General features: G+C 39.4%; 1 protein-coding gene across 1 annotated transcript in view; it reads left to right on the plus strand.

Moving 5' to 3' along the window:
• Positions 1-11,966, plus strand: part of SDHAF3 (succinate dehydrogenase complex assembly factor 3) — a 29,135-nt gene extending 17,169 nt beyond the window's left edge. The window contains exon 2 of the mRNA XM_058041432.1: positions 11,190-11,966. Within this exon, the coding sequence (XP_057897415.1) occupies positions 11,190-11,390 (201 nt within the window). The 3' untranslated portion in view covers positions 11,391-11,966. The remainder of the gene's footprint in view (positions 1-11,189) is intronic.
• Positions 11,967-26,130: the final 14,164 nt, after the last annotated feature.

Raw genomic sequence — 26,130 nt, forward strand, 5'->3', positions numbered from 1 at the left:
TTTTTTCAAAGGTACATGAAACATTCTGCAGGGCAGCAAATCATGCTAATAATACTCATCCAACCCTTTAAGACAGAAATAAACCCCTGCTCACAAAGATCCCATAAATTGCCATTCAGTGTGATCTGTGAGGTTCTGCTCTGCTTGTAGGCAGATGTATACAAGACTTTCTTTTCCATATTTGTATTGGCTAGCATGTAAAATCCATTAAGACGTATAAAGAACTGAAAAATAATTCAAGTTTTTATTACTCAGATAGCATTGCATTGTTTTAAATGAGTCCAGAGTAACTTTAAAGCCATGCAAATATAACCTGAGATAATTCCTTAGTGTTGAAAAGTCCTGAAACACAAATGAAACCTCTTGAATAGCTTTGGTATTCTCTGACTGATAGGAGCCATACTTATTGCATCATCACTGGATGGCAGGCAGAGATTTTTCTGATCTTATTATATAGTCAATTTAAAACCCTTCCTGATCATATAGAGTAGGAGAAGAACTTGGTGTTCTTAATGCAGTGTAAGCAAACAGTGCAGTGGTTTGACATTGATGCTAGTGATAGGAGTGTCATTGTATTAGTGTGCAGAGGGCAGCTGAGCAGATGTGGGTGCACCATACCAAAATAATTTAATGGTACCACTTAGAGCAGAGATAGTTTATCATGGGAGTTTTGGACATACAAATACAACTAGTATGTGACACTTCCCATTTGTGCTCTTTGCCACAGGCTTCTGCTTCTGCTCCAAATGTTAATGTTTTCTTTACCTCTCAGTGAAGACTGTGGCTGTAGAAGCACCTGCAAGAGTGCCAGAGCACAGAACTGAGCTTGTCTGACCAATCTTTATGTGGTGCATCCCTCTTTCTGAAAGGTTGCCCTGATATTTTAATGGCTCTGGTATTTTCACATGCTTTTTAAAGTGTTGAGGTAGATTAGCTTCTATGCCAGTTCAACAATCATCTGTTTGCTTGGGATCAGCCTGGTTTTGCATAGAGAAAAAGGAGAGGTCCTAGCTGGGTGAGAATTTTTAGAAATATATAGGCAGTCTGGATTTTTGTTGGGAAATCTTAGAGCTTTGTTAACTGAATGTTCACTTGAAATGGAAGTACATACAGCTCTAAGCTATTTGACATACTTGATTTCCATTCCTTTATGTTTCCTGTTTTTGCTGTCATTTGCTAATTGAAAGCAAACCCCCTTTAATAGCTGGAAAACCTCTGGCAATAGCAGGAAAAAAAGAAAAAAAAAAATAGAACAAGATATAGGTGAGTTGCTTTTGAAGTATTTGTTGTATAGAGATTACTGGAGAACATGTTGAGGCTTGAGTTTCATATGTATTTGATCTCCCCAAGAACAGTACAGAATATTTGATGGATTTTTTTTCAGAAGTACTTTCAGATTAACTGTCTCTACAGTACTTTATTGAATTTTGAAACTTGTTTAGCAGATGACTGAATTTTCCTTTTTCATTTTCTCCTTAATCTCTCCAGTTTTTGATGGTGTGGCAAACACTTGCTGTATTGTGATAGACACTTTAAAAATCCTCTTAAATGCCAGAGCTGTTGGATAAACAGATAATGACTTGCAGATGATTACAGAAGGCTTTTGCTACCTCCGATTGGAGAGTTCTCATGTAGTCAATAAAGATTCATGCTCCCTTTTAGCAGCTCTTGACTGTACTGACAACACATTTGTTTTCTTCAGTTAACTTCTGTGGCCAGCTCTGAAGTAATTCAGAAATTCTATAAAAATCTGCAAGTTAAAAACCCTTGGTAAGATACATGAATTTGTAGGCTTTAGAATTTTTTTACATTAAGAAACTGCTGAAAAAATAAGCCCAGGTTTAGAATGGGAACTTTTAGTTTCTCTGAACATCTTTATCTGCAGTTACACCAGAGGACTCTCTGGCTACATATGTTAAGGAACTTCATGTTGTCATTTTGAGAGCAATAAAACCAAAGATGAAGGAAATGCCATGATTTATTCTATTGCTTGGAGGATATGGAAGACTTTTTAAACAATGTATGTTATTAATTTCATTTGACAGAGGTAGGTGTATGTGTATACTAAGCATTTGTTTGGTCTAAAACTTGGATGCCATTTAAGATATTTTGCTGCAGCAACAAGAACTTTAAAAATCTGCACTGGGTCTGGCGCAGAGAGTAATAAGTTAACCTTTTTTGCCTTTTATTAAGTACTGTGAAGTCGATGTTAATTGCAGTAACAAACTTTTTTTCCATAGAGTGATTTTACAAATATAAACCAGTGTGTTGTTTGTTGTTATAAGGAAGATGTCAATTACATCAATTTGCATTTCTTTTCATAGAGATGTCCTATTGCTGCTGTTTAAAAGTAAGAAGGACTGAATTGCAACCAAGTGATTGTGGCTAAATACATTGATTTATTTTTACAGAGTAAGACTTTCATGTCTAAATGTCATACTTAGATAAAGTAACATCCTTATTAGAATTCACCTGTGTTTCCCACTGGCAGTATTTTTTTCATTTTTTAAATCATGAGTTTGCCTGTGTGTAGGCTTTCTTTGATTGAGGGCAGGTCTCCTAGGCAGTGCTCTGGGAAGAGCACACCTCAGAATGTTTGTGTCTTGTTGAAGAAGCAGGTAGATAAACTTCCATGACTCCTTGTTTGTCTGCTTTAAATTCCTCCACAAGTGCTGAGGTAGGGTTTGTCTCTGTCCCCTGTTACTGGAGGGTCCATGGTAATACTGGCCCAAGAAATCAGCCTCTGATTCAGTGATTTCTGACACCAAATTTGCTTTGCTAAATTAGTATTTGCATGCATTGTATTGGAACAGGTAACATGGGATATGTTCATTTAAAACTGGGGAAGTTTCTGTCTTTTTGTCACAAGGGGTGAATCTGACTTCTACACTAATGATCTTGTATGTTTTTAAAATATTGCCCATGACGTTTTACTTAATTCAAGCACATATTTCTTCTACAGGTCCATTTAAGTAAAAAATTCAGTGCAGCCTCAGCAGAAGGGTTATTTGTGGTGTCATGGAAATCAATACAAGATGCCTATTAGTGGATTAATTTTTTGTTTATACTTGAGGTTTTCTTTGTTGCTGTATTAGTTCAAGGTTTTGTTTCTAATGAGCATGTAGAAATGCGTGCAATGGAAAAATAAGAATACCAAATTTCTTTTGGATATATATGTACACTTTAAATGCATCATTAGGTATAAATTGAGTAGAAGAACATGCATGGAAGTCATTGAAATGTTATCATCTAGGATATATAGTTTTTTGCATGTTCTTAGCATCTAGCAGTCTGGCAACTAATGTGGTTGTCTTGGAAACAGGCTTTATTTTCCTTTTGTGAATATCTAGATGTGAAATGATTATCTTCCTTAAAAATCTATAAATAATACTTCTGAAAGAAATAACTGCAGATTTAAGATGCTTGTTGTCTATTTAAAAGAATTGATACAGAAGTCTGTAAGTGATGTTTGCATTGTGAGCTTTAATTATAGTTGTGTGCTTATGTTGATAAAACAGTCTTTAGTGTTTTTTTGAGGTAAAATGCCTGTCCTTAGTGTTGATATTTGTCTGGGAATTATCTGCAATGAAACACTTTGCCAAGATTTCCCAGCTAAATGTTTAAATAGAAATATTACAGTGTAACTGATGCATTAGAAATGAAATTCCTAAAACCAAACTGATACTGTGACTTAGAGCATTTTCCCTTGCCTTGTTTTAAATTAACAGCATGCAATAAATCCTTGGGTATTCTGTGAGATTATAGTGTAATATTTGCCAGATAAAACTTTGCTTTTTTATTAGCCGGAGAGCTGCCTGGCTGTGCAGGGCATAAAATGTCGACGTAAAATAGAAACTGAGTCCAGAAATTACCATCTTTCAAATTGTTGGGTTTTTCTTAGGATTTGTATGCAAATATGAAATAATGTTCTTGAAATTTAATTTTTCTAGTCTGTAGCTTATTTGTCCTTATTTGTCAGCAGTCTCATAATTTGGTATTAGTAACAGGGTATTTTCATTCTCATTTTTGCAGATGAAGGTCCAGACAGAATAATTGTCCATGTTTTGTTCTTAAATTGTTAAGTTTAATAAGTTTTCTAATGGAGGTTTTAATATATTTCTCTTCCAGGTATTTTTGTCTCCAATACCAATTTAAAAGGCTTTTAAATTCAGATAAGTACATCAGAGAAGAGTATTGTTTTAAGCCTCTCAAAAAATAACTGTTTTTTTCAGTGAAACTCACACTTTGAATGATACAGCCTGTCCAAGGATAGGGAACCATGGCAAGATCTTGTTTAGCCATCAGAACTCACTTCTTTTGTTCTACCTCCCCTCTCTTCCTCCTGCTTCATTTCTTGTGCTGCACCCACATTTCAGAATGATCTCTTTTTCCAGAACTTAATTGACCATTTTATTTTTGCTTAAATGTTCAGGTGTGTTCCAAATTTTTTAACTTCCTTATTCCCTAGAATAAGGTCAGGCTTTCTGTGTGAGGCCTGAGATGAAGCTTGTTGACCTAAGTGGAGAGAATCTTGAACACTTAAAGACTATGATTGTTACCAGATGATGCAAAAAGCTTTTAGTGACCTGTATTTTGGCCCTAGTGTACAACAGTGGCATAAGTATTCTGCACCCAGAAAGAAATAAATAATCACAGCTTGTTTTTCCACAATAAATAATCAGAGCTGTGTTCCATTTTGGATGCAATAGCATTTATGTATGTTTACCTTGATGGCCAGGCCATAAACTTCCCACTTACATCTCAGATTGTGATCTCATAAATCTTACATTAAAAAACATCACATTTATTTAAGCTACAAACAAAGCTGATTTAGCCTTGAGCTTTTTTTCATATTCCTCTAAATAAATGTCATTTCTTTGAGTTTAACAATATTAGTTAACTGTGTTCAGAAAAAGCAATCCATTTTATACCTTCCTGATCAAATAATAATTCTTCATGCTGATTACTAAGTATTACATAATTATATTCCCTGTCTCCATTTTAGCTGAACATTTTTTCATCCTTTGCTCCTAAACTGCAAACAAGCAAGCAGCTGAAAAAAACCCAAAAAAACCAACCAAACTCCTTATAGTAACAGTTGTGTATAGTTACAGTATGTGCATCATTGTGTGAATGTGATCAGTTCCCTGAAATTGGCTGATAGTCATACACTAGCATCCTTCTCGAATATCCTGGGAAAATCTGATGTTGTTAAAGTTCTCATGGCTTTTCCTTTCAGATTAACTTTTAGTAAACTTTGATGTTTTCTTGTTCCTGTTCTTTATGATGCAGAGATGTTGTCCTTGAGAAATTTGTTTTACCTCTGTGCATTGTAAGACTTGGTCTTTCATCCCCAGAAATGAAAGTATGCATAATTACAAGTTAGTTCTAAAGATAAAGAGGAAGTACAGTTTTTTTCTCTCAGTGTTTCACTTCAGGATGTTGGCAAGTCTGATATCAATCAGCAGCATTAGGAAAAGATAAAACAAACTTCAGGGGAGGGATTGCAGAGTCATTCAAGGAGAAATGGTATTTTTGTTGCCTTTTGTAATTAAAAAAGCACGAAACAAAATGACTAATGAACATTTTCCTTTTAGCATAAGCAAGGAAGTTGATCAGATAGTCATCTACAGCCAGAGACACAGAGACATGTAGTGGCTTTCTCAGTGATGAGAACCACATCTCTGGAGGACAGTGTATCCACTCATCACAGTGTGTTTAAGAGAGAAGTTTCTCTCTCCAGTGCCAGCACAAAGACAAGCTACATCTGTAGCTTAACTTAGGCACATGATATTTAGGTGTAGGCAGTCCCATTGCATGTGCATGATGTGCCTTGAAATGATCTCTGCAAATCTTCCCATCTAATATGGACTGAAATACAAAATAGCTTATCCAAGCTGCACTTTACACAACTTGTTTTAGAGCTTCTCATGAATTACAGTATCTTGTTGCTATTTCTTTCTTGTATATGCTTGGTGTGTTGTTACACATATGGTGGATGCTCAGGTGATTCAAATGCCACAAGAAAAAGTTGCCTTTTCACCTTCTGGCAAGACTTGCAGTAGGAGCTGGACATGTTTATTCCCTAGAGGTCCTCTGCTGTGCTAGGTACCTCAGAGTGAAAGTCTCGATTCTCCATTCTGTTACCCTTTTCCCAGCAATTACTGTTTTAATTATTCACATAATAAACTCTTCTAACACTGCCATATGTCATTACTTGGTATCATTCAAATACCATTTGATAGGTATTTTCAAAAGCAGGGGGAAGGTTTACTCAGAACTCTTTTTAGTAAATTGATTTTTCTTTTTTCACGTGTTAATGGTGTGACCTTTACAAAACCAAAAGTGATGTGTAATTTAAATTTTTAAATTGATAAAACATTGCTCCTTTTAGAAGATGTGGGACTTTACATAGGTTTTCATTCACATCAGTTAATTAACTTGGCAGTAATTGTATTTTATGCAATTTTAAAAATGTTTAGGGCTATTTTTAATGGTCTTGTCTCATGGAATATAGATTGTTATGGGTTAATGTGTTTGTGAGTGCATGAAAATGTTCACTGTAGTGGTATATTGAGCTGAACTTAAATGTGGTAGAATTGTCCTGGGTTTATTACTGCATTTCTAACTATACTTAGAGCTTCAAGTAAAATGTGTGAAGAAGATATTCTGGATTTTCATGGGGTGTAGCACCCATTTAAAAACCCCTTCTGTAATACTGTATCTTTTTCTGATCTCAGTTTATCATCAAAACAGCTTTGCAGTAAAAAATATAGTAAATAATTTGCAGAATTCTATCTGAATGAATATGAAATTATTAATTCAACATATCTCTGCACAACAGTAAGAACAAGGTGCTCCTTGCTGTGCTGTTCATTCACAGCTGTGTTTTCATGCTGCCACCCTTTGCAGCATGTGTTTGATTTTGCTCTGAGTAGCTGCAGAAACACTTGAAATGCTGCAATTTGAAATTAACTTCCAGGGAGTGATGACAGTGGCTTTTCAGGCCATGCTCTTTTTTTTTTATGTTACCCTGAATAAAATAAATTTAAATAAATTGATAGCATTTTTCCAGTGCCTGACCGTGCCTTGTTGAACACATCTCAGAGTAGCATTTTCTGATCTGGCCACAGTAATGTTTGTTATCAGTGCTGTCATTAATTTGGCTGCAAGTGGAGATAGTCTTTTGGAATGGATGAATACTTCAGCTTTATACTTCAACTGCTTAAAGGAGAAAAATTTTAGACCTTTTTAAAAGAGAAAATCTGACTAGAAAGTGAATTGTACAGGTGGTTACTGTGAACAGACATATCTTATTGAGATTTTTGGAGCAGTTGTCTAAAATGCAGCATTGAACATATTTAGGAGGATGCCAGAGAAAATAAAAATTATGATTGTTGTTCTTTTCAGTGAAAATGAAAAAATGGGCTCTTAATAATTTGGTTTTATGATTAAATAATAAATGTTTATCAGCACTTTGTATTAGCATGCGAGATAAATGTGTGTCATTGTGGACTAGATCTGGTAGGAGTTTGTATATCTGGCAGTCACAGAAGTGGGGCTTTTGGTTGTGTGATTTTTGCTTTTTTTTTTCTATTTAATCCTTTCTCAACTTGGAAAACAAGAAGGCTGATGCTCTTTCTGTAGTGTGTGGTATTTTAAACCACAAATGTCAGCCATCCCCTTGCCCTTTAATGAATTTGTGCATTCTGTGAATGCCTGTGAGTCAGAGAGCAGAGGGGAACTCTGTATTTGCTTCAATTAGTGAGTTTAAACAAAAAACCCCTAAGATTATTGATTATAGCAAACACTGACCTTCTGTTTTTTTGTATAAATAATTTAGAGGTTCAAGCATTTACTCATAGAGGATTTAAGAGAGCCCGATGCTTGGGTTCAGCATGCATGCTGTGGATGCCAGTGATCTGAGGCAGAGCCGTGACCTGTGCGTGAGGAGTGCACCAACCTTCCAGGGGAGGCATCTGCCTGCACGCTGCCCATACAGAGGCTTTTGGGGTGTCCCTGTGGTTGCACACGCTGATGGCAGTGCTGTGACATGGCCAGTCTGCACCTTGGGCTGTTACCTTGGGCCTCCTTGAAGGTGAGGAGGGTGTCTGTGATATGGATGGGCAGCAGGCTGGGATTTAATATGGAATAAATCAGCCATCTTCTGATGGTAAATGGTAGGAGAGGTGGTTGTAGCTTGAACTTGATTCTGACCCTCTGTTTCTGGTGGCGGTCATGTACAAGGGGAAAGGCTTTTGCTATTCAGCAAGTGGTTTGGGTTTTGCTTGCTTTTGCCATGTAAAAGCCCAGAAAGTTTACAGCTGGTGCAGGCAGAGGATCATTGTAGTAAGAGCTCCTTCCAAAGAAACAACTAACCAACCTAAAAAGCCACCAGGGAGGAGAGCTCTTGTGTCCCTCTGCCATCCTTGTGTATGTTGAGCCTGGCTCTGTGAGGGTGCAGGATTACTTGTGTTCCATTTTGTGTCTTCTGTCTCTGTTTTTGTGACCACAGTATGATCCATAATTGAAATAAGATGCCCTTGAAAAATCTGCTAAGGATTTGTTTCATGATTGACGACATAGGAGTTTTGTTATATTTGAAAGATGCAGTTAAATATAATGTCAAATAAAAGGCAGAAGTGAAGTAATTTTCCTTGTTTGAGCAACCTAAGCAAGAGTTGGTTTCAGCTCTGCTGGTGGAAAATAGTTAAATTCTGTATTTATTAAGTTCTGATGAAAACTAGACCTTACATGACCATACTGCTCCTTATTACCTGAGAGGGACTGTGATCATTGTATTTTATGATGAAAGTTATATTATTGAAAGAGCAAATGTTAGCTTCTCCCCTTTTTATTTTTTCATTATGCTTTTAAACCTGTTACAAAACCTTGGAGTTCAGCACATTAAGTTCATTTGCTGTTAGGAAAATGGCACATTTTCTAGATAGAAGCTGAATCCTAAATCATTATGTACCATCAAATCATGCAGTACCTCTCCACAAATCACTGATCACATAATAATAGTATTAATTTCTGAGGGAACAGTAATGTATTAAACAGTTAAATATTCCAGGCTTTGTCCCTCATCTGGTAACACCGGCAGAAAAAATGAGATATGCCATATAGTTCATCTTATTTTCAACACTTTTATAAAGGCTGAAGCATATTTTATTTGATGCATCACTGACATTTGGTAAAATGAGGTGAGAAAGTTCCATTTTTTGTCAGGAGTCAACCAGAGCCCAGCGTGTTTCCACTGTCCAGTATTGAATTTCTGTTCACATTGCAGATTGATGTGAAACTGCAACCACTGAGGCTTTCTGGCATGTACAAAACATTTGTTCAGCTAGAAAATGAGTGGGGGAAAAGAGCCAGTGGTGATGTCCAGATGGGAGCCCACTGGAGTGCTGTGAAGCAGAACACCTGGTGTGAGGAACAGGGCATGTGCAGTCATGACCCTGGGTCTGGGTGCAGGGCACCTGTGGGAGTGGGTGTTGCAGCTTTGTTGGGGAACACCACTTCCAGGATCTGGGTTTGGAAATGCTGGTGCACTGTGAGATGAGGTGCTGTGGTTAAAAATTGTTAGATTAAAAAAATTTATTAGATTAAAAAAAATTGCAGATGATTTGTCAGGAATTAATTTTATATTTTTGGAAAACAAAACAGTTTGTAAAATTGTAACTGTTTCTTAAATAGACTTGAGTTATTTCTAGGTACCAGAGGTCATGCCTGCAGTAATAGCTGCAGGCTGCTCCCAGGTGGTTGTTATTGGCAGTGAGGAGGACTTTCCTCCCTCTGTGGTGGTGGGACACTGCATGGAGGGGTTTGTGTGTTCAGTCAGATCTCTTGATACGATGTGAAGAGTTTTACATTGCTTGCTTTCAGTATTGTTTCTGAATTATATGATGTGAATGATGTTGTTTGGTATAATGAAAGTGGTGTGGGCTTTGTTGTTTGTTTGTTTGTGTGGGTTTTTTTGTTGTTGTTCTGGTATTTTTTCATGTGGGTTTGTTAGTTTTTGTTGGTGTGTTTTTGGTTGTTTTTTTTTCCTAGTCCGGAGTTATTACAGACTGGATTGTTCTGTGCAGAAATACAAAGATAGAATAAAGTAGAATGAGGTGGAGTGGTTGATGTGTAACTGTCAGTGTGTTACTGGTCTGCTGGGTAGCTTGAGAGATCACATTTCTCCATCTGCCTTGATAAGAAATTCTGTAAATTGCAAAGTTGAAGAATTAACCCATTACAATTTTTTATCTTATTACAATGTGATTGTTCAATCATTGGGAAAAAAACCTATTTAGTTTCTTTTAAACCCTACAGCAGCTCTACCATGAGGTAATACCACTGAGGTGTAGGTTTACCATGGGAATTAACCGTGGTGTCACTGTTTCTGAATGCCTGTTTCATTTAAAAGCAGGAGAGGTGATGTTGGGAAGAACCTTGAAGAATCAGTTTGATTCAGAGTCTGTACAAATAATAATTTACTTTTGTTTGCCCCAGTTTGTTTTAGTTGTCTGTTTTCTTTAAATAGCCATGAGTTGAGCTTTGCAACAGGGCTGGTAAGATCCTGCTGACTTCAGTGAGGCTTGACACGGTCCATTAACAATCTAATGTATTTACGTTAGTAAATGGTGTCAGTTTGAAATTTATCACAGGCTCATGAATATCTTTATTTCTTCTTGCCCACTTCTCTGGAATTATTAGACATACAGTTGAAGTAGTGGCTTGGGTTACTTTGCTGGTAATTGGTTTAACAATTCAGTTAAACCAATTGGCAGTGCCAAGGTATCTTTTAGCAAAATTGGGACTGATGCTTTCCTTGATGTATCAGTTTACTAAGTGTATCCTGTTGATATCCTGCTGTATAGGAAAGATTATTTTAATATGTATATTATATCTAGAATTAAATTTTGTTTTGTTTTCAATAGTAGTATATGATAGGGCATTAATCTGTAAATATATGAATTTTAAACTAGCTATATAAAATTATTGTAGATATTAGAAATGCTTGAATAAGTTATCTTTCTTATAAAAAGTGCTAATTTTTTTAGTCACCTGTTGTCAGTTAATAGACTGTTGTAGGTGATTGTGTAAGAGTATGTTATTAACATATAATTCTATTAAAAAAAGTTGACCTGAATATTGCTTTTTTCAGTTTTGTGACCTTTATATTTCTTTCTCATTAGAACTATGCAGCACTGATCCAGCAACAAATTGAGGACAAACAAAACTTGAGAGAAAAGGCTGTATATGGAATTCAGCTCACAGAAGAAAAACTTAATGACTTCCGTGATGAGCAGATTGGGCAGCTGAAGGAACTGATGGACGAGGCTACCAAACCTCATAAAAAAATCACAATTTCTAAAGACTCAGAATACAAAACCTAAAAGATTAAAAGAATTATTTTGATGCATATTGCAACCATTTTGAAGCTTTTTCCAGTTGTACTTGAATGTGGTTTCTGTGAGATAATGGACGCTGCTGATGCTATAACTTGTCTGAAGTGGATGTGTTTGGCTTTCTGTGCAAAAACAAATGGAAAAATGGAATAATCACAGTTTTTTGTTAATTACCTTATTTTTTCTCCTTTTTGTTTTTTCCTTCCTAATGGATGTTGAAGACTGAAAGAATTTGGGGAAAGTAAATTGACATTTTTAAAATATGGAGTTGTTAGTTTTGGAGTTGTTTTGTAATCTTGGCACCTACAGGGCAAAACATCTTTCTGTTTGCTTATCATCCTCTTCCTTAATGCAAAAGATGCTATTAGCATTTATTTTCTGGTCAATATTCAGTAGACAAAGGAATGGTACTAAAGTGGGTTTGTTTTGGAAAGAAATGAGCAGTATTAGAAAAGCATACTGCTGGTGAAATTGGAAGTTGATTTTTGTCTTGAGCTTTATTGTGAAATGGACTTTAAAATAAATGATGTAGCTCATTATTAAATTAACCTTGAATCACTCTTATACAGAAAATCCTGTGTTTTTTTCGAAGCTAAATTCAGATTATTGTTAGTATCTAAAATTTTTAAAAACCTTTCATGAATGGGTTGTGCTGTAGTTTGAATTCAAAGGTTCTTTAAAAACTTGGGATCCCATATTATGCAATATTTTGTACAGACCAGAATTTGTAAATGACTCGATCACAGAAATTATCCTGTTGATAATACTGTATGACCAACATTAGCAATTTATTTCTAATAGGTTAGGTCTTCAGTAAAACAATGTGTGCAACACTTGTTGTAACTCATACCGTTGGAACTAAAGAAAAAGGGGGTTTTGTCTCTTAAGAAAAACACACACATTTCTGTGCAAAAGACAGCTTTAATTTCATCTTCCAAAACTAGTTTTATATTACTAGTTTTGTTCTATTTCTGGACTTTTCTCTGTCTGTTACTCACAGCACATTTAAGACAACAAAATTTCTTTGCTCTTGGGGAATAACAGCTTTGACAAGGAAGCACATTTCCATCTGTCTCAATTTGTAACAACATGCTGTTTGCCAAAGCTGCGCTCCAGGATCCTTACAGAGTGGGGAGCAATCTAGGGAGCTGCCTCTTTCTTGCTCCTGTACCTCTCTTCCCAATTCTTTGATGGGATTGTAGGCTGCAGGTTGCTCATTTCTATTAAAAGTCCACTTGCAGGATAGTGTGTGAGGAACATGTGGTTGCTTTGCTGCATTGTTGTGTTTTCTGAGACGCCCGATGAAGGAAGGAGTGATGAATCTGACTCCATGTTCTTAGAAGGCTAATTGATTATTTTATGATCTATATTATATTCAGGAATACTGTACTAAACTATACTAAAGAATACAGAAATGATACTTACAGAAGGCTAAAAAGATACTAATGAAAACTCGTGACTCCTTCCAGAGTCCCAACACAGCCTGACCGTGATTGGTCATTAACTCAAAACAATTCACAGCAGCACCCAATGAAACAATCACCTGTTGGTAAACAATGTCCAAACACATTCCAAAGCAGCAAAACACAGGAGAAGCACATCAGATTATTGTTTTCATTTTTCTCTGAGGCTTCTCAGGAGAAGAATCCTGGGCAAAGAGATTTTTCAGAAAATATGATGGTGACAGCTGCATCTTCTCTGGCACCCACTGCCTTTGCTGTGTGTGCAGTAGGAACACGCTTTAGCCTCAGGCACCCAGTGCAAGCAGGATGGAAGGGCAGAGATGACATCCAGGCTGCAGGGCTGTTCCCAGGTCCTGATTCTGGTGCTTCAGGGGCATCGTTGGAAAGAGTGGCAGCTCCCTCCTGGCCTGCTCCATGCCTAGGATGCCCCAGCATCAAAGTGGGAAGCAAATGGCATGTGCATACAGGAAGCTTGAAAATTGTCTCTGATGTTGTCATTCACACATTGCTAAAGTCTTGTTCTTTTTACAGTTTAAAGGCTGTAAAAATCTAATCCAGCTCTGGAGTTTAGGGCATTAAGATTTATTCTGTTGCACTTCCATCAGATGAAGAGTAATCAGTAATTCTATCACTAAATCTATACTAAAAGTAATTTTTGGGTGTTGACAACAGAATTTGTTTCTAGTCCTTGACTGGTAGTAGACCTGTGCCTGCTTTCCAGTCAGTATCCAAGTTGCTTCAAATTTATTTCAAATACTGAGTTGCTTCAGATTTATTTCAAATACTGCAGTTTAAAGCACCTTATTTTTATCAACTCATTTAATGGAACTTGTTAGTTCAATGAAACTAGGTAAAATACTTGTTTTAGCTCTGTCTACTCATGTATGCATCTAGGTTTTAGAGGCTAAATTAATTAATAATGAAAAATTGCTATTTAGCATGAAAATCTTAAGCCTGTTATGACACCTAAAGGGAGTTGGACGTGAAGGTGAACATCTTTACATCCACAACCCTCTGTCTAATAAATCCAACAATTTTTTTCTTTCATTCCCAGCAGTAGTTTGTATTTGGTACAGTATTTGTATTCTTGTTTTAAACAACTCCCACAAAAGTCAAAATTCCATTACAGGAATGAAGCATCTTTCAGGATTCTTGGCTTTAAGACGGTGCTAATAGTAAGGTGTGCTCTGGCCTGAGCAGGGCTTATGTGGGTGGTGGGGCCCCACAGAAGCTTCATGATGCCAACACTGCCACGGATTAATAAAATTCTTTGATTTACAAATGTGATTAATGACAATTAAGTTGAAAACAATGAGTTGGAGTGAGCTGAAGCTTTAAGTAGCTGGAAAAGACACAAGCTGAAGTCTTACCAACAAGTAAAGAATTTTCAGAAATCTCTGCCATTAAAAATGACCTGTTTTGATATGCAAAGTTACACATCTTAAAAAGAACAAATGAAATGTCCTTCTTGTAGTGTTTTGTTAGGCCTGGGATGTGGGTTTATGCTGTTTTTAACTGACTGCCTGGCAAGAGCTATTAGGACGTATTTATTCCTTAAAAGTAAATTAATCATGTAACATCTTGAAGGTAGGATTTATGAAGAAGTTTTATTCCTTAGTTATTTGGGCTTTAATATTTTTGAATTATTAGTGGACATTCTATTTCTTCTTGAGTACATATTTGTGAGACACTGAAAATGCATGGATGAGTCAGTGGCCAAATTTTCATTGGCTTCTAGGTAAAAATATTGGAGAATTAATGAAGGAACCATGGCTTTCCCTGCCTGTCATAATCTATTTTATCTTCTGCTTTCTGTAGCTAAATTAATAGCAAAGGGAAGACTAAATCTTCCAGCAGACTGATTTACCCAAGTGGGACCACAGAGGATCTATGTACCTTTGATGTATTGTGAAAGCTGAATCACTGTGAAAAACAGCTCACATTCTCGGACAAAATAAGTCTCTATGTGCTATCCTGCTTAACTGTTGATTTTCAGACCTCTTGGAAAGAGTTTCAAGGTAAATTCTTCCTGTTAGATAGTGTAGATGCAGGAGGGTATAGATGCAGCAGCACGGGTATTGCTGGGCTTGTTTGATAAGCAGGACTGCCTAATCCATGCCCTGCTGCTCCATGTCCTGGTGCTGGACCAGGCTGGGTGTGCCCACCTCACAGTGAGCAGTGGTTGTACTAGTTTGAAAACAAACCAGTGGAACATTCCAAGGCAGAACTACAATTTAATAGGAAAATTAAAGGCAATAGTACAGAAACACGGGCCTAAACTGACAGTCAGAATACAACCTGACATCGTGTGTGTCAGGGTGGTGGTAACAGTCTGATTAAATGGTGGCTACAGTCCTGTTGGAGTGATGGATGTGTTTTTGTCAAAACAGTGATCCTGTAGAATAATCTGTTCTTTCTGTCTTGAGGTCCAGGAGTGGGTGTTGAGCTCTTGTTCGCTGGGAATCCTGTGGCAGTGCCCCTGTGGTGTTCCAAGTCTCAGATTGTATCCAGGTAGGAATGTCTGATTCCTCCCCCTGGGCGGGGCATCTCACAATAGGATGATGTAATTTTATGAGTCATGCAGTGGGACTCGATTTTCCCATTACCAGAGATAGCCCCCCCAGAGGGAGTTTTCAGGGATGAGTCATGGAAAAGATAAGGAATACTGCCCCACTTATTTTAGCATCTTATGGAGATGATAATAGAATACATTATTTTGGTTACATCTTACATTGTAACCTAGGACAGTGGTGTATGGAGGGGTCTTCCCTGTGAAGCCATATCAGGAATTTGGCTGCAAAAACTGACACAAATTAAAAGGTGTTAGAAGTGATAACATTTGCACTTGTAAATGATCTGTGTTTGTTCATGGAGGTTATGCATCTGCTGCAAAACCACTGGCTTTGGTAGGAACATTTTCAGCAGTTTCAGTGGCCCCAGATCTGCTCTGGGAGCAATGACAGTGCTGAGTCCTTCCAGATTTTCCAGTGCTCTGTCTACCAGGTAGGGTACATGTAGATCACAGAACCAAATTTTATTTAGTGCAACCTTTACATATGTATATACAAAGTATTCTTTGTTCATTGAAGTTGAGAGCTCTAAGTGAGTGCTTAAATTCAGTGCATAAGAATGAAATGGTTTTGCTACTTGTAGCAGTGTGGTATGAGGAAATATCAGGTGTTTCAACAAGCTCATTTACAGGACACATGATCCTGCACAACTGAATGTGTGTGGGGAGTTCAGTGTTTAATCTCTGTAACCATTTCAAAGCTAGTACTTGAAGTATAAACAAGGAAGAATCCTTTTTTAGATAAAATGACCTTTAGTCATTGAGTATTTATCAACTTGTTATACGTGCTTATTACCACTGTAAAACCCTCAATAAGTACTTTGTTGAAACACCACCACTTGCAACACAACTTCTATCACTGTGCCTTCTGGTTTATGCCAGTTATGTTCCTTGAATGTTGAAGTGAAATTTGTGTTAAACAAATGAACACATTTACACGTTTTTTCCCCAAAGGTTCCTATTTCTGGTTTTGACTGGAGAAAACGTGTTTAGAATCTGAAACACTGTGTTTATCCTATGAGATTAACAGCAAAACCAATAAAACATGCAGAGGAATCTAAGATGGAAATTCCCTGTTGGGGTTGTATCAAAGGCAGGATTTCACTTTGCTTTACTGTGTTAGAATAATGTACAGAATCTGTAGCACAGAAAGTCTGCCAGAGCAGACTACTTGAGTACATATTAAAAATCATGCTGTTACCAGTGAAGTCACCTTTGATTCTAAATTACAAGGACTTTTCAGAGCTGAAAAGAATCTCTAATGAATCCAATACTCAGTTAAAACTGATTTGAGAACTCCATCCTATTCAATTTATAATGTGAGCACATACTACTGGGTAGTGGGAAAATGAACCTGTCCTAAGTATCAGCTTGGTATTGTAAAGTGCTCCCAGAATGTACCCTCAGGTACAGGAAAAAGGAAAACTCATATGTGGCTTTTCTTTACAAATGGTGAAACTGAACCACTCTGCTTAATTTTTTTCTTCTGAGTTAAATTACACCATTCCTGTCCAGTTCAGCTGTTCCAAATTAACATTGTCAATTGCAAGATGAGCTTAGAAAAGAAATTAAGGGTATTTTTATGTGCAATAAGGTTTGTTTAGATGCATCTGTTTTTCAGCTTGCTTTTGTCCTTCTAGTCACAGAATCACCAAATAACCTCAGTTGGAAGTGACTCATAAGGATCATCAAGTCTAGCCCCATACAGAACAGCCCCAAAAATCACACCATGTGCCCAAGAGTGCTGTCCAAACACTTCCTGAACTCTGTCAGGCTTGGTGCTGTGACCACTTCCCTGGGGAGCCTGTTCCCGTGCCCAACCACCCTCTGGGTGAAGAACCTTTTTCTAATACCCAACGTAAATCTCCCCGGCACAGTTTCATGCCAATCCCTTAGGTCCTCTCACTGATCACCAGAGAGACTGGCCAGCACAGCACCAGCTGTGCTGTTGGTTGCTGATTTCACATGGGGGAACTTTGCTCACACTGAGAGAGGGGAAATCAACCCCTCCTCCACGAACAACTCTAATGATGTGCCTAATGATGTGTGACAGACACGTTGCTGTGGTATGGACAGGAGTGTGGCACACGCAGAGCTGCACATCTGCAGCCCCTGCCTGCTGCTCACTGGCAGCCCCTGCCCAGGAGACTGGCAGGCAGGTAAGAAAGGGTTTAGGAAGAACTGGCTTTACTAAAACTTAAGTCTTCCAAGCATCTCTTGTTACTTTAAGGTACTTTTCTCTGGAGAGCCACTGCTGAGTGCTGATCCATCACACAGAACTCCAAAGCCACAGCCAAGGTCTTGGTGCCAGACACTGACTCAGACTGTGGGGTCCAGTCTTCCTCAGGCTCAAAATTCCCCAGTTTGTCCCGGAAAATTCAGTTTGTGCACTGCAGGAGAGAGGGGTCATGATGTATGTCAGCTGCCCTGTGCTCAGGAGTGCAGCATTTGCTGTGTGCCTCATGCACTCTGCGTGGCTGTGGCAGGTTCATGGCAGTAACCTGGGACAATTACTGTGATTTTGGTGCAAATACAGCAATGCAGCCCCGTATTTTCTAGGGATTTAGTACAGTGTTGCCTTCCTGATCCCACAGTGGTGGAATGGTCAGAGGAAGACCAGCACTGCTTAGTGTTAACATTTTCCCTTCTCCATTGCTTTCTTTGTGTTAGAGCAGCGTGCTTTACTGTATACGAGTTCTAGAGAGGTAAATCCAGTACTTCCCAAGCCCTGCCTGACACCCCAGATCTCAGGAAAGCTTTTGGGTCTGATTTAGCCTATGCTACTCACCCCACTAGCCTGCTTTCAAAACTGCAATGAACAAGTAAGTTAGAAAATATTTTAATCTCTTGCCGCTCTCCCAAGCCTCAGGTGAGACTATAGGATTGGACTTGTAAAACTGAGGGAAGGGAAACATTTTTCGTTGTTGCTATGGAGACTGGAGTTTATGCAGCAGTGACTTGTTCTGTTTTCTCTCTCCTTTATCTTGGACAAAAAAAAAAAAAGGGGGAAAGGAATATGAAAATATCACGGGCAAAACCTCTGGGACATAAGATTACAATTTGAATGACCTCTCAGCAGTATTGCAAAGAAAAACAAACATGACAGGAACAAGGAGGAAAAAGTCTTTGTGTGTCAAGACAGTCTCTTTCTGCAGAAGAGGAACTAGGATACAGTGAACATAAGAGCAAAGAATCTGGTTGCAGATTCTTTGGAGGGTCCAGTGTTCCCTATCCAGAGCCGCTGCTCCAGCCCTGCTGTTCATGGAGCCTGGCCATGCTCAGATGCTAAGAGAACAACATAACCCTTTTAACAGTAAGATAGACCCACATTTTATCTGTAATATGCATCTTTCAACAACAGGGATATGGAATCTGGGACTTCACCTCCTCCTAAATGGCTGTGGATGTGGTCTTCCCTTGCTAGTCCATCACCTGAAGGAAAATCTGCTGTGGCAGCTGTATGGCAGTGTGGTAAGGAACAGACTTGTACCTGTGAGTTCATGATCAGTAAGGGTGTGAAGGGTACATGAAGTCTGTACCAGGCTCTGTTGCAGATCAAAGCATGAAGTGTGTCTGATCACATTGCTGCAGTAAATAAATTATTTGAAAGCAGCTCTGAAGTTTCAAAAATTGACACATCCTAAGCATAATGGATTGCCCTTAAAAGACACCCCCAGCATATCAGTACAAAAAAGTGGGACTCTGCCAGACTAAAGATGTTTTGATGTTGCAGGATTTAAGCCCTGTAGTGGAGACAAAATGCATCCTCGACACTGATCAGGCAGGCTTCAGAGCATTGTGGAGAAAGAACCCTTTTGGTTTATGAGCACTGAAATCCTGTGCTGAAGGAGCAAAGAGGGTGGCCATATGGCCCCATCCCTGACCTCTCAGATCCATCAGCAGCCTCTTCTGGTTGTCATGACTGGGGACATAACTGAATCCATGTGCGTTTCCACACTGATGCATGTGTCAGTTCCTGAAACAACACCCCAACAAGTGGAAATGCTGCAGCACAAGTAAATCAAGTGGAATTAGATTCTCCATTTTCTCTCCCTTTTCACTGTTTAGCTCTGCAAAGCTGCACCTGGCTCCCAGAGCAAGAAGTGTTTCTCCTGGCTGTTCCTAAACATCTGTATTGCCTCTAGTCAAGAACAGCAAGGCAGAGGGTGTACAGATGTCTGTGCTGACTGACAGTTATTGAAAGACTGGATAATGGCTTTCAGCGTACCAGAAATGAGATGATGGGGACGTGTAGGAATTTACCAGTTTGATCTCTTATGTTGAACTGTTGTAGGAATTTTAGGGGATATCAAACCAAAAGCTCACCAAAATCTACATAGTAAGTCAAAACAAGCAAGGAATATTGACCTGAATGCCAAGGGGGTGATGCCTTGAGAGGCTGCCTGGACCAGGCTAGACAGTGCTAAAGGAATAAAGTGGGTATTTATTAGAAAGGCCTTCAAAGGATACACCTTGGGCAGTACAAGAGCCTGGCCAAGGCTACACCCAAGATGGACAACAGATCACACGTTTTCACACTTTTGTACATTTTGGTCCATTTGCTTATTGGGGTTAATTGTCCAGTTACAGCATCAAGTTAAGAAGTCCCATCCTCCCAGATTGCTCTCCTCAATTTGCTGTTGTTTATACTTGTTAGGCCTGAAGGTGCAATTGTGTCTTTGGTTCTCAGGCTGGAAAAGGATTGTTTTGTCTAACTAAACTGTGAGGAGAATTTGTTAACACATTATATGAAGTTCAGAGTTATATACTAACGCAGTACAGAATCTGGAAAATATGAAAGCTAAAACTTAAGGCATCAGGGGTACTTGGAGCTAGAGACAATCCTGTAAAAGCTATTCCAATGTTATTGACATCCTACAATGTGTACAGTTCTTTTGAAACCAATTTTCAGCAAGTTTACAGGCCAAAATATGATCCTGCTCATCTCAAAAGCTGGATAAATTTAAAAGTTGATGTAAAATCAGCCTCAAAGGGAGAGTAAATTAGCTCCTGAGAAAACATCTAGAGAACTGGAACGGGGATCTGGGGGATTGTTTTAATTCAAGAGTGTCTTCAAATGCTAAGTGCCAGTTAAGAAGCTGATTCTAGCTTGAAGACAGTTCTTGCTTGGCTGGACTTGATGATATTGGAGGTCTTTTCTAACCTTAATGGTTCTGATTCTCTCCTTTATTTTGCTCAGTTTAATTCATTTCTTTATTACCATAAGAACTGCCTGATGAGTTAAAAACTAGAGCTATTTCTTTTCATGTTTGGGAATAAATACAAAAACTGATAGCAAGAGTTCTTAACACCAGTATAAAAAGTTCCTATAAGTAACTAAGACTTGAGAAATTTGAAAATGCTTGGGCTATACTCCACAAAGCAGCAAAAAAGGCTTAGAAAATGAATAATGTTATTAATTACTCCTGAACAAAATATGTGTAATGAGATACCTGTGAAGCTCTTCATATCACATAAACCTTATGTATTATTTATAATCACTTCTGGGTCTCATCTTTATCACAAAACCCCTTCTATTATAACTAACTGATCACTGTAACTAGTGATGGAATAGTCATTTATAAGAGCAAAAGTTTGTTCCCTGCACAAAGGTAGCAGGGGAAAAGCAATAAACATGAAATATCAATGCTACCTGTGGGATTAAATTGCTGTTTTCCAATATCTGCAATCCTTAACAGCTTGTTGCTGTAGCATGGGTGTTTCAGAGATGTGAGGCATGATATACAGCCATGGTTAAGTTAAACCACACTCTGTCTTTCATCTGGCTACCCTCTAAATCAGGTAAACACTGGGTGTCACATCCCCTGGGGTGCAAAGGAGCATTTGTGCTGGTGAGAGCCAGGGAATGTCCTCCTATGGAAAGGAGGGACCCATTCCCCATGGTCCTTACTCCTGCTCCTCCCCAGGCAGTGTGACCAGCTTCAGGGGACAGGGCTGCCACCTCCACCCTCTGCATGGTGAGGATGGGCTCTTCTGGCACAGCTCAGCAAACCTCTGAGGGAAATCCTGACATTTTGCTGCTCACTGCCCTCAGCAGGCTGAGTTTTGGACTGCAAAGTCCACACTTCTTCCCTTGTGGGGAAACAGAATGGAAGAAACTGAAAATTGCATCAAACCAAATCTGGTCCCAGCTGTGTTTGTTCTTACTGTGTTTTTTTCCAGTCCTGAGGAGGCATTTCTTGACCAGACCTGTTTGCTTTTCAGCTGAGAAAATGGAAAGCCTGGCTTGGGAAAAAGACTTCTTATCTCTTCCCCTTTGCAGGTAAGAAAATCTGCTTGAGGTTTGCAAACCTGGCTAAGATTTTTGAACTGGATGCTATTTTACTAAACACCAGAAGCTCTGGGGAGCTCAGGACCCACTGCACTGGCCTCTGCAATAGAGGTCTCCTCTGTGCAAATGTGCAGGGGCTTCTGTCTTCACTCCAAGGGACCTGTGTGGATTTTCTGAGTTAATTTCAACATACCACAGAGGGGATTAGGAGAGAACCTTTCTACCATCTGTTGTGGACTGCAAGTGAGCCCTTCTAGAAATGACTCAGATGCTTTGGTGTGGACAGGCTGCTTAGATGTGGTTTTTAGCCTCAGGTCACTGCATAACACCTGGAACACCAACATTTTAAAGAGTATGGCCTTAAAATTCCCTATCTTTAAATAAAAAATGAACTTGTACATAAACATTTGCAATAAGCCCAAATATAGGCTGCTGTATTTTGTTTTAAGAAATGATTCTTACTTCCTGTGCCAAGTGCCAAGTATGCAGCAACATCTGCTGCATAAAAAGCACATCTGGTGAGCAGGGGGAGAGGGGACAGCCACAGAGGTCCCTTTTGGGGGTCATGGTGAGGGGTGGGCATGGGCAGATGTAAGAGGTCATGGAGGGTGTGAGCAGCTCTTGGTACAGCTGCTCTCTGAGCCTCGTGCTACCACTGCCCTGCCCTGGCCTGTGCCACCCCTGCTCAGCCTCATTCAGCATGGAGAAGAAGGCTTCCCAAGCCCCAGGAGTGTGGCTGGTTGCTAGACTCAGTCTCTGCCATAAATATGAAGGGTTTTTTCTACTCTTTCTGACATTCTGCCCAGATTGCATGCTGTGAAGATTCAGAGCTGTCATGGAGACTTGATGTGCTGGCAAACACCTTGTCCAAGCAAGATTTTAGTGTATTTTCTTCCTAACAGGTGGGAAAGGCAGCTCCTCTTAGACTTTGGATCACAGGTCTTTCTAGGCCTTTGGTGTGCACTGTGCTTCCAGGGTGCTTGGGAGCAGGGTATGAAACAATTTATAGTACTTGGCATATCTCTATGAAATATTTATAGAAGCACTATATTCCAGTGAATTTTATCACTGGCTCATGCAATGCAGATGATAAAAATGCCCTTTCTAATCCACAGAAAATAAATCCATCAACACTGTAGGAATAAGATTTACAACTGGCAGCATCACTGCGTAACTGGAATCCAGAACAAGGACAAGCCCCATTCCTCCAGTAAGCCCCAGAAACAGGTTCAAGGTTCACCGCTGTCTGTGGAGCTAGGCTCCTGCTGTTGGTGTTAGAGAAGGAGATTTGTCAGCACCTTGGCCTCAGAACCAGCCTGATTTCCAGTCAGAGAAGCACAGGTTGTGATTAAGGAGCAGCATTGCTCATTGCTCACCCTCACACAGCTGGGATAGAAAAAACCCAAAGCTGCAGACAAATTCAGAGTCTCAGGTCCTCTGCTGGGAGATAGAAATTGCAATGATCCATAATGTCTGTCTAGAGGCAAGAACAGTATTTCTTTTGGTTAAGGGGAACCTTCCCATTCCCTGAGCACATGCATAAATGCTGGTGCAGAATAAAACCCACCATGAATGAGTTTTCATCAAAAGCAGAAGTGAGTTATGAAACTGTGTTCAATATAGCGGTGATTTTCCTTTTCCACTGCAGGACAGACTCCAAGGTATGCAAGACAGAAAAGCTTGAAATAAAGTCTTCCTTTTCCATGGAGATTTTATTCTAGTTCTTCCTTTGTCCTCCCTTATTTTCCTACTTGAAAGTAAGTTGTCCCACCAGTGTCTCAGGCCCTGGCAGCCCCATCCCACAAGCAAAGGAGGTGGTGGCAGGTCAGTCTCCTTCCTGCTGCTCAGCCCTGCCATGCCCTGCTCCCAGGACACAGCTCTGGGGCACAGCTGACTGTGGGGGACATACTGGAGTAAGAGAGACAAGCATTGGTTTAACTTGTTTTATATTTTCTTCTTTTTTTCCCTGAGTTTTTTTATTTCAGGGTAAAAGTGGAGTAAGGGATTAGATAAAGAAGTACTGAATGAAGTACTTGGATCAGTGGTGATGAAGGAAAAAGGGGCTGGAAAAATAAAACACATACTTTGTCATAGGAATTCCACACTCACTTTGAGGAGAGCAGGCTGCTGGATCCAGCAGAGACCACGGTACTCCAGGCCACTGGGTTATCAGGGAGAAAAGCTGTCTTTTTGCAGGAAAGGCACCTTCTGTGTTGCTGTTGTCCTGCTTTGGAGTGTGAGTTCAGCCTTGGTGAAAGCAAACACTCAGTGGCTGAATTGGTTTTCTGCATCTCAAACTTGCAGTCTGGGAAACATCACCATTTCTGCCTCTCCATACTCATCTGCGTTTTCTCAGCTGTTAGCAGGATGAACCCCTAAGTGATATTTCCAGTAAGAAGCTGTTTAGAAACAGATGTGCAATAATTTCAGGAGCATCCTTATTTTAATGTAGCCTTATATGAATTTGTCTTCAAATCCTTTGGATGGCTAATTCCTCGTTGCACATGATGATTCATCATGAAAATAATAATCACTTTACTGGCTGCATAGCGTTTAATCTTTCAGCAAATAAAGAAGTGATTGAAACTTGCTCTTATCACACCAGAACAAGTTTGTTCAGAAGAAGAAAATAATTATGTTATTTTTGTACAAATTGGTATAATGAGCTGTCTCTGTGCTATTATCTCTGAGCATTAACTGGCTCTATTATGCAGGATAATACTCTGAATAATTATTACTTATCTGCGTGTACATACACTGAATAATAAAATAATTAGACCTTTTAAAACAGAGGATAGAAAGGATTCCATTTACCGTAATTCTGACTTTCTGATTATAAGGTTGGAATAAAAAAAGTGAAAAAATGTGATATTTCATCAGTGTGTCAAGCCACTAAATGCTGGATTTGTAGAAATCAGTGCAGGCTTTTGCGTAAGTCAGTCTAGACCGAGCAGAGATTTACATAAGGATGTGAAGGATCTGGGCTGCTGAAATTCAGGGATGGCTGAAGCTGCTGAGCACAACAAGCTCTTTGCAAGAGCAGTGCTCCTGCTGCAACTGTGCTTTGGTGCAGTGCCTGTCCCATGGGAGCCTGCACATCTGGAGAGCAGGAGGAGCAGCTGGGCTCCTGCAGATGTGGAGGCTCCTCTTTCCCCTGGGTGGGGGCTGCTCCTTTCCCTCCCAGCTGCCAAATCCTCACGAGGGGGAGTGAGCACAATCTGCCTGGCAGCTCAGCCATTGCATCTCAGAGAAGTGGTCTGAGCTCTTGGGCAGTCGGAGCACATGGATTCTCCTGAATTAATGCACTTCTTTGGAATATTACATAGGGAGCTGTCACGTGCTCAGACTGCCAGAGCCTCCCATCTGTCTGATGGGGCAGCTTCTGCTTCACATGTGTGCTGGGAAGACAAAAGTGATTATGTCAGAAATGGTGGTGTCTTACTGTACTAAAACGTAAAATGCTCCAGCCCTGGGTTTGGTTTTTTTTTTTTTTTTGTGTTTTTTTTTTTTTTTTTGTTTTGTTTTTTTTTGTTTTGTTTTTTTTTTTTTTTTTTTTTTTTTTTTTGGCATATCTGAAAGACACGTGTCCTTCAGAAATTGAGTCATAGAGTTATAGAATAGTTTAGGTTGGAAAAGACCTTAAAGACCACGTCTGTAAGTACCACATCTGTACATCCACTAAATACTCACAGGGATGGTGACTCCACCACTTCTCTGGTCAGGCTGTTAAGAGTGCTTAACACTTTCCATGAAGAAATTTTTCATAATATCTCATCTAAACCTCCCTTGGCGGAACCTGAGGCCATTTCCTCTCATCCTGTTGCTTGTTACTTGAGAGAACAGACTGACCTCCACCTCAGTACAACCTCCTTTCAAGTAGTTGTAGAGAGCAACAAGGCATCCCCAAGGACATCCCTGCTCTCCCCAGGACAGGGATGGGGAGCCTGGATGCAAGCCCCGATGGCTGCCAGCAGGGAGCAGATCTTTAGGGTGGTGTAAGGCAAACCTCTCCTGCCCCAAAAGGCTCTTCAGAGCCAGGAGACAATCAAACATACAGTGAGGGATAAGCTTTTAATGTGATTGCAAAAGCAGACAAATCCCAGGGATCATCAAAACCTTCTTATTGTACTGGTCCAAACGGAATGGAATCAGTGGGAGATGGCTGCTGCAGAGAGCAGGGTTAAAATGTTGTGGTGGGGTGATGAGAGGTGCTTTGAGCTTCACATTTTTGGATGTTGCTCATGATTTTCCAAAGTTGCATTTCTGTCTATCATGCACCCAATTCTCTTGCCTTCACTCACAGTTCATGAGCAGGCTGGCCTTGCCTTGTGTGCTCATTCTTGGCCTGGGGTTGAATTTCCTTAATTTGCCATCTCAAGAGCATGACCTTCTGACTTGTACAGT

The sequence above is a fragment of the Melospiza georgiana genome, chromosome 1, assembly GCF_028018845.1.
Source record: "Melospiza georgiana isolate bMelGeo1 chromosome 1, bMelGeo1.pri, whole genome shotgun sequence".
NCBI lineage: Eukaryota > Metazoa > Chordata > Aves > Passeriformes > Passerellidae > Melospiza > Melospiza georgiana.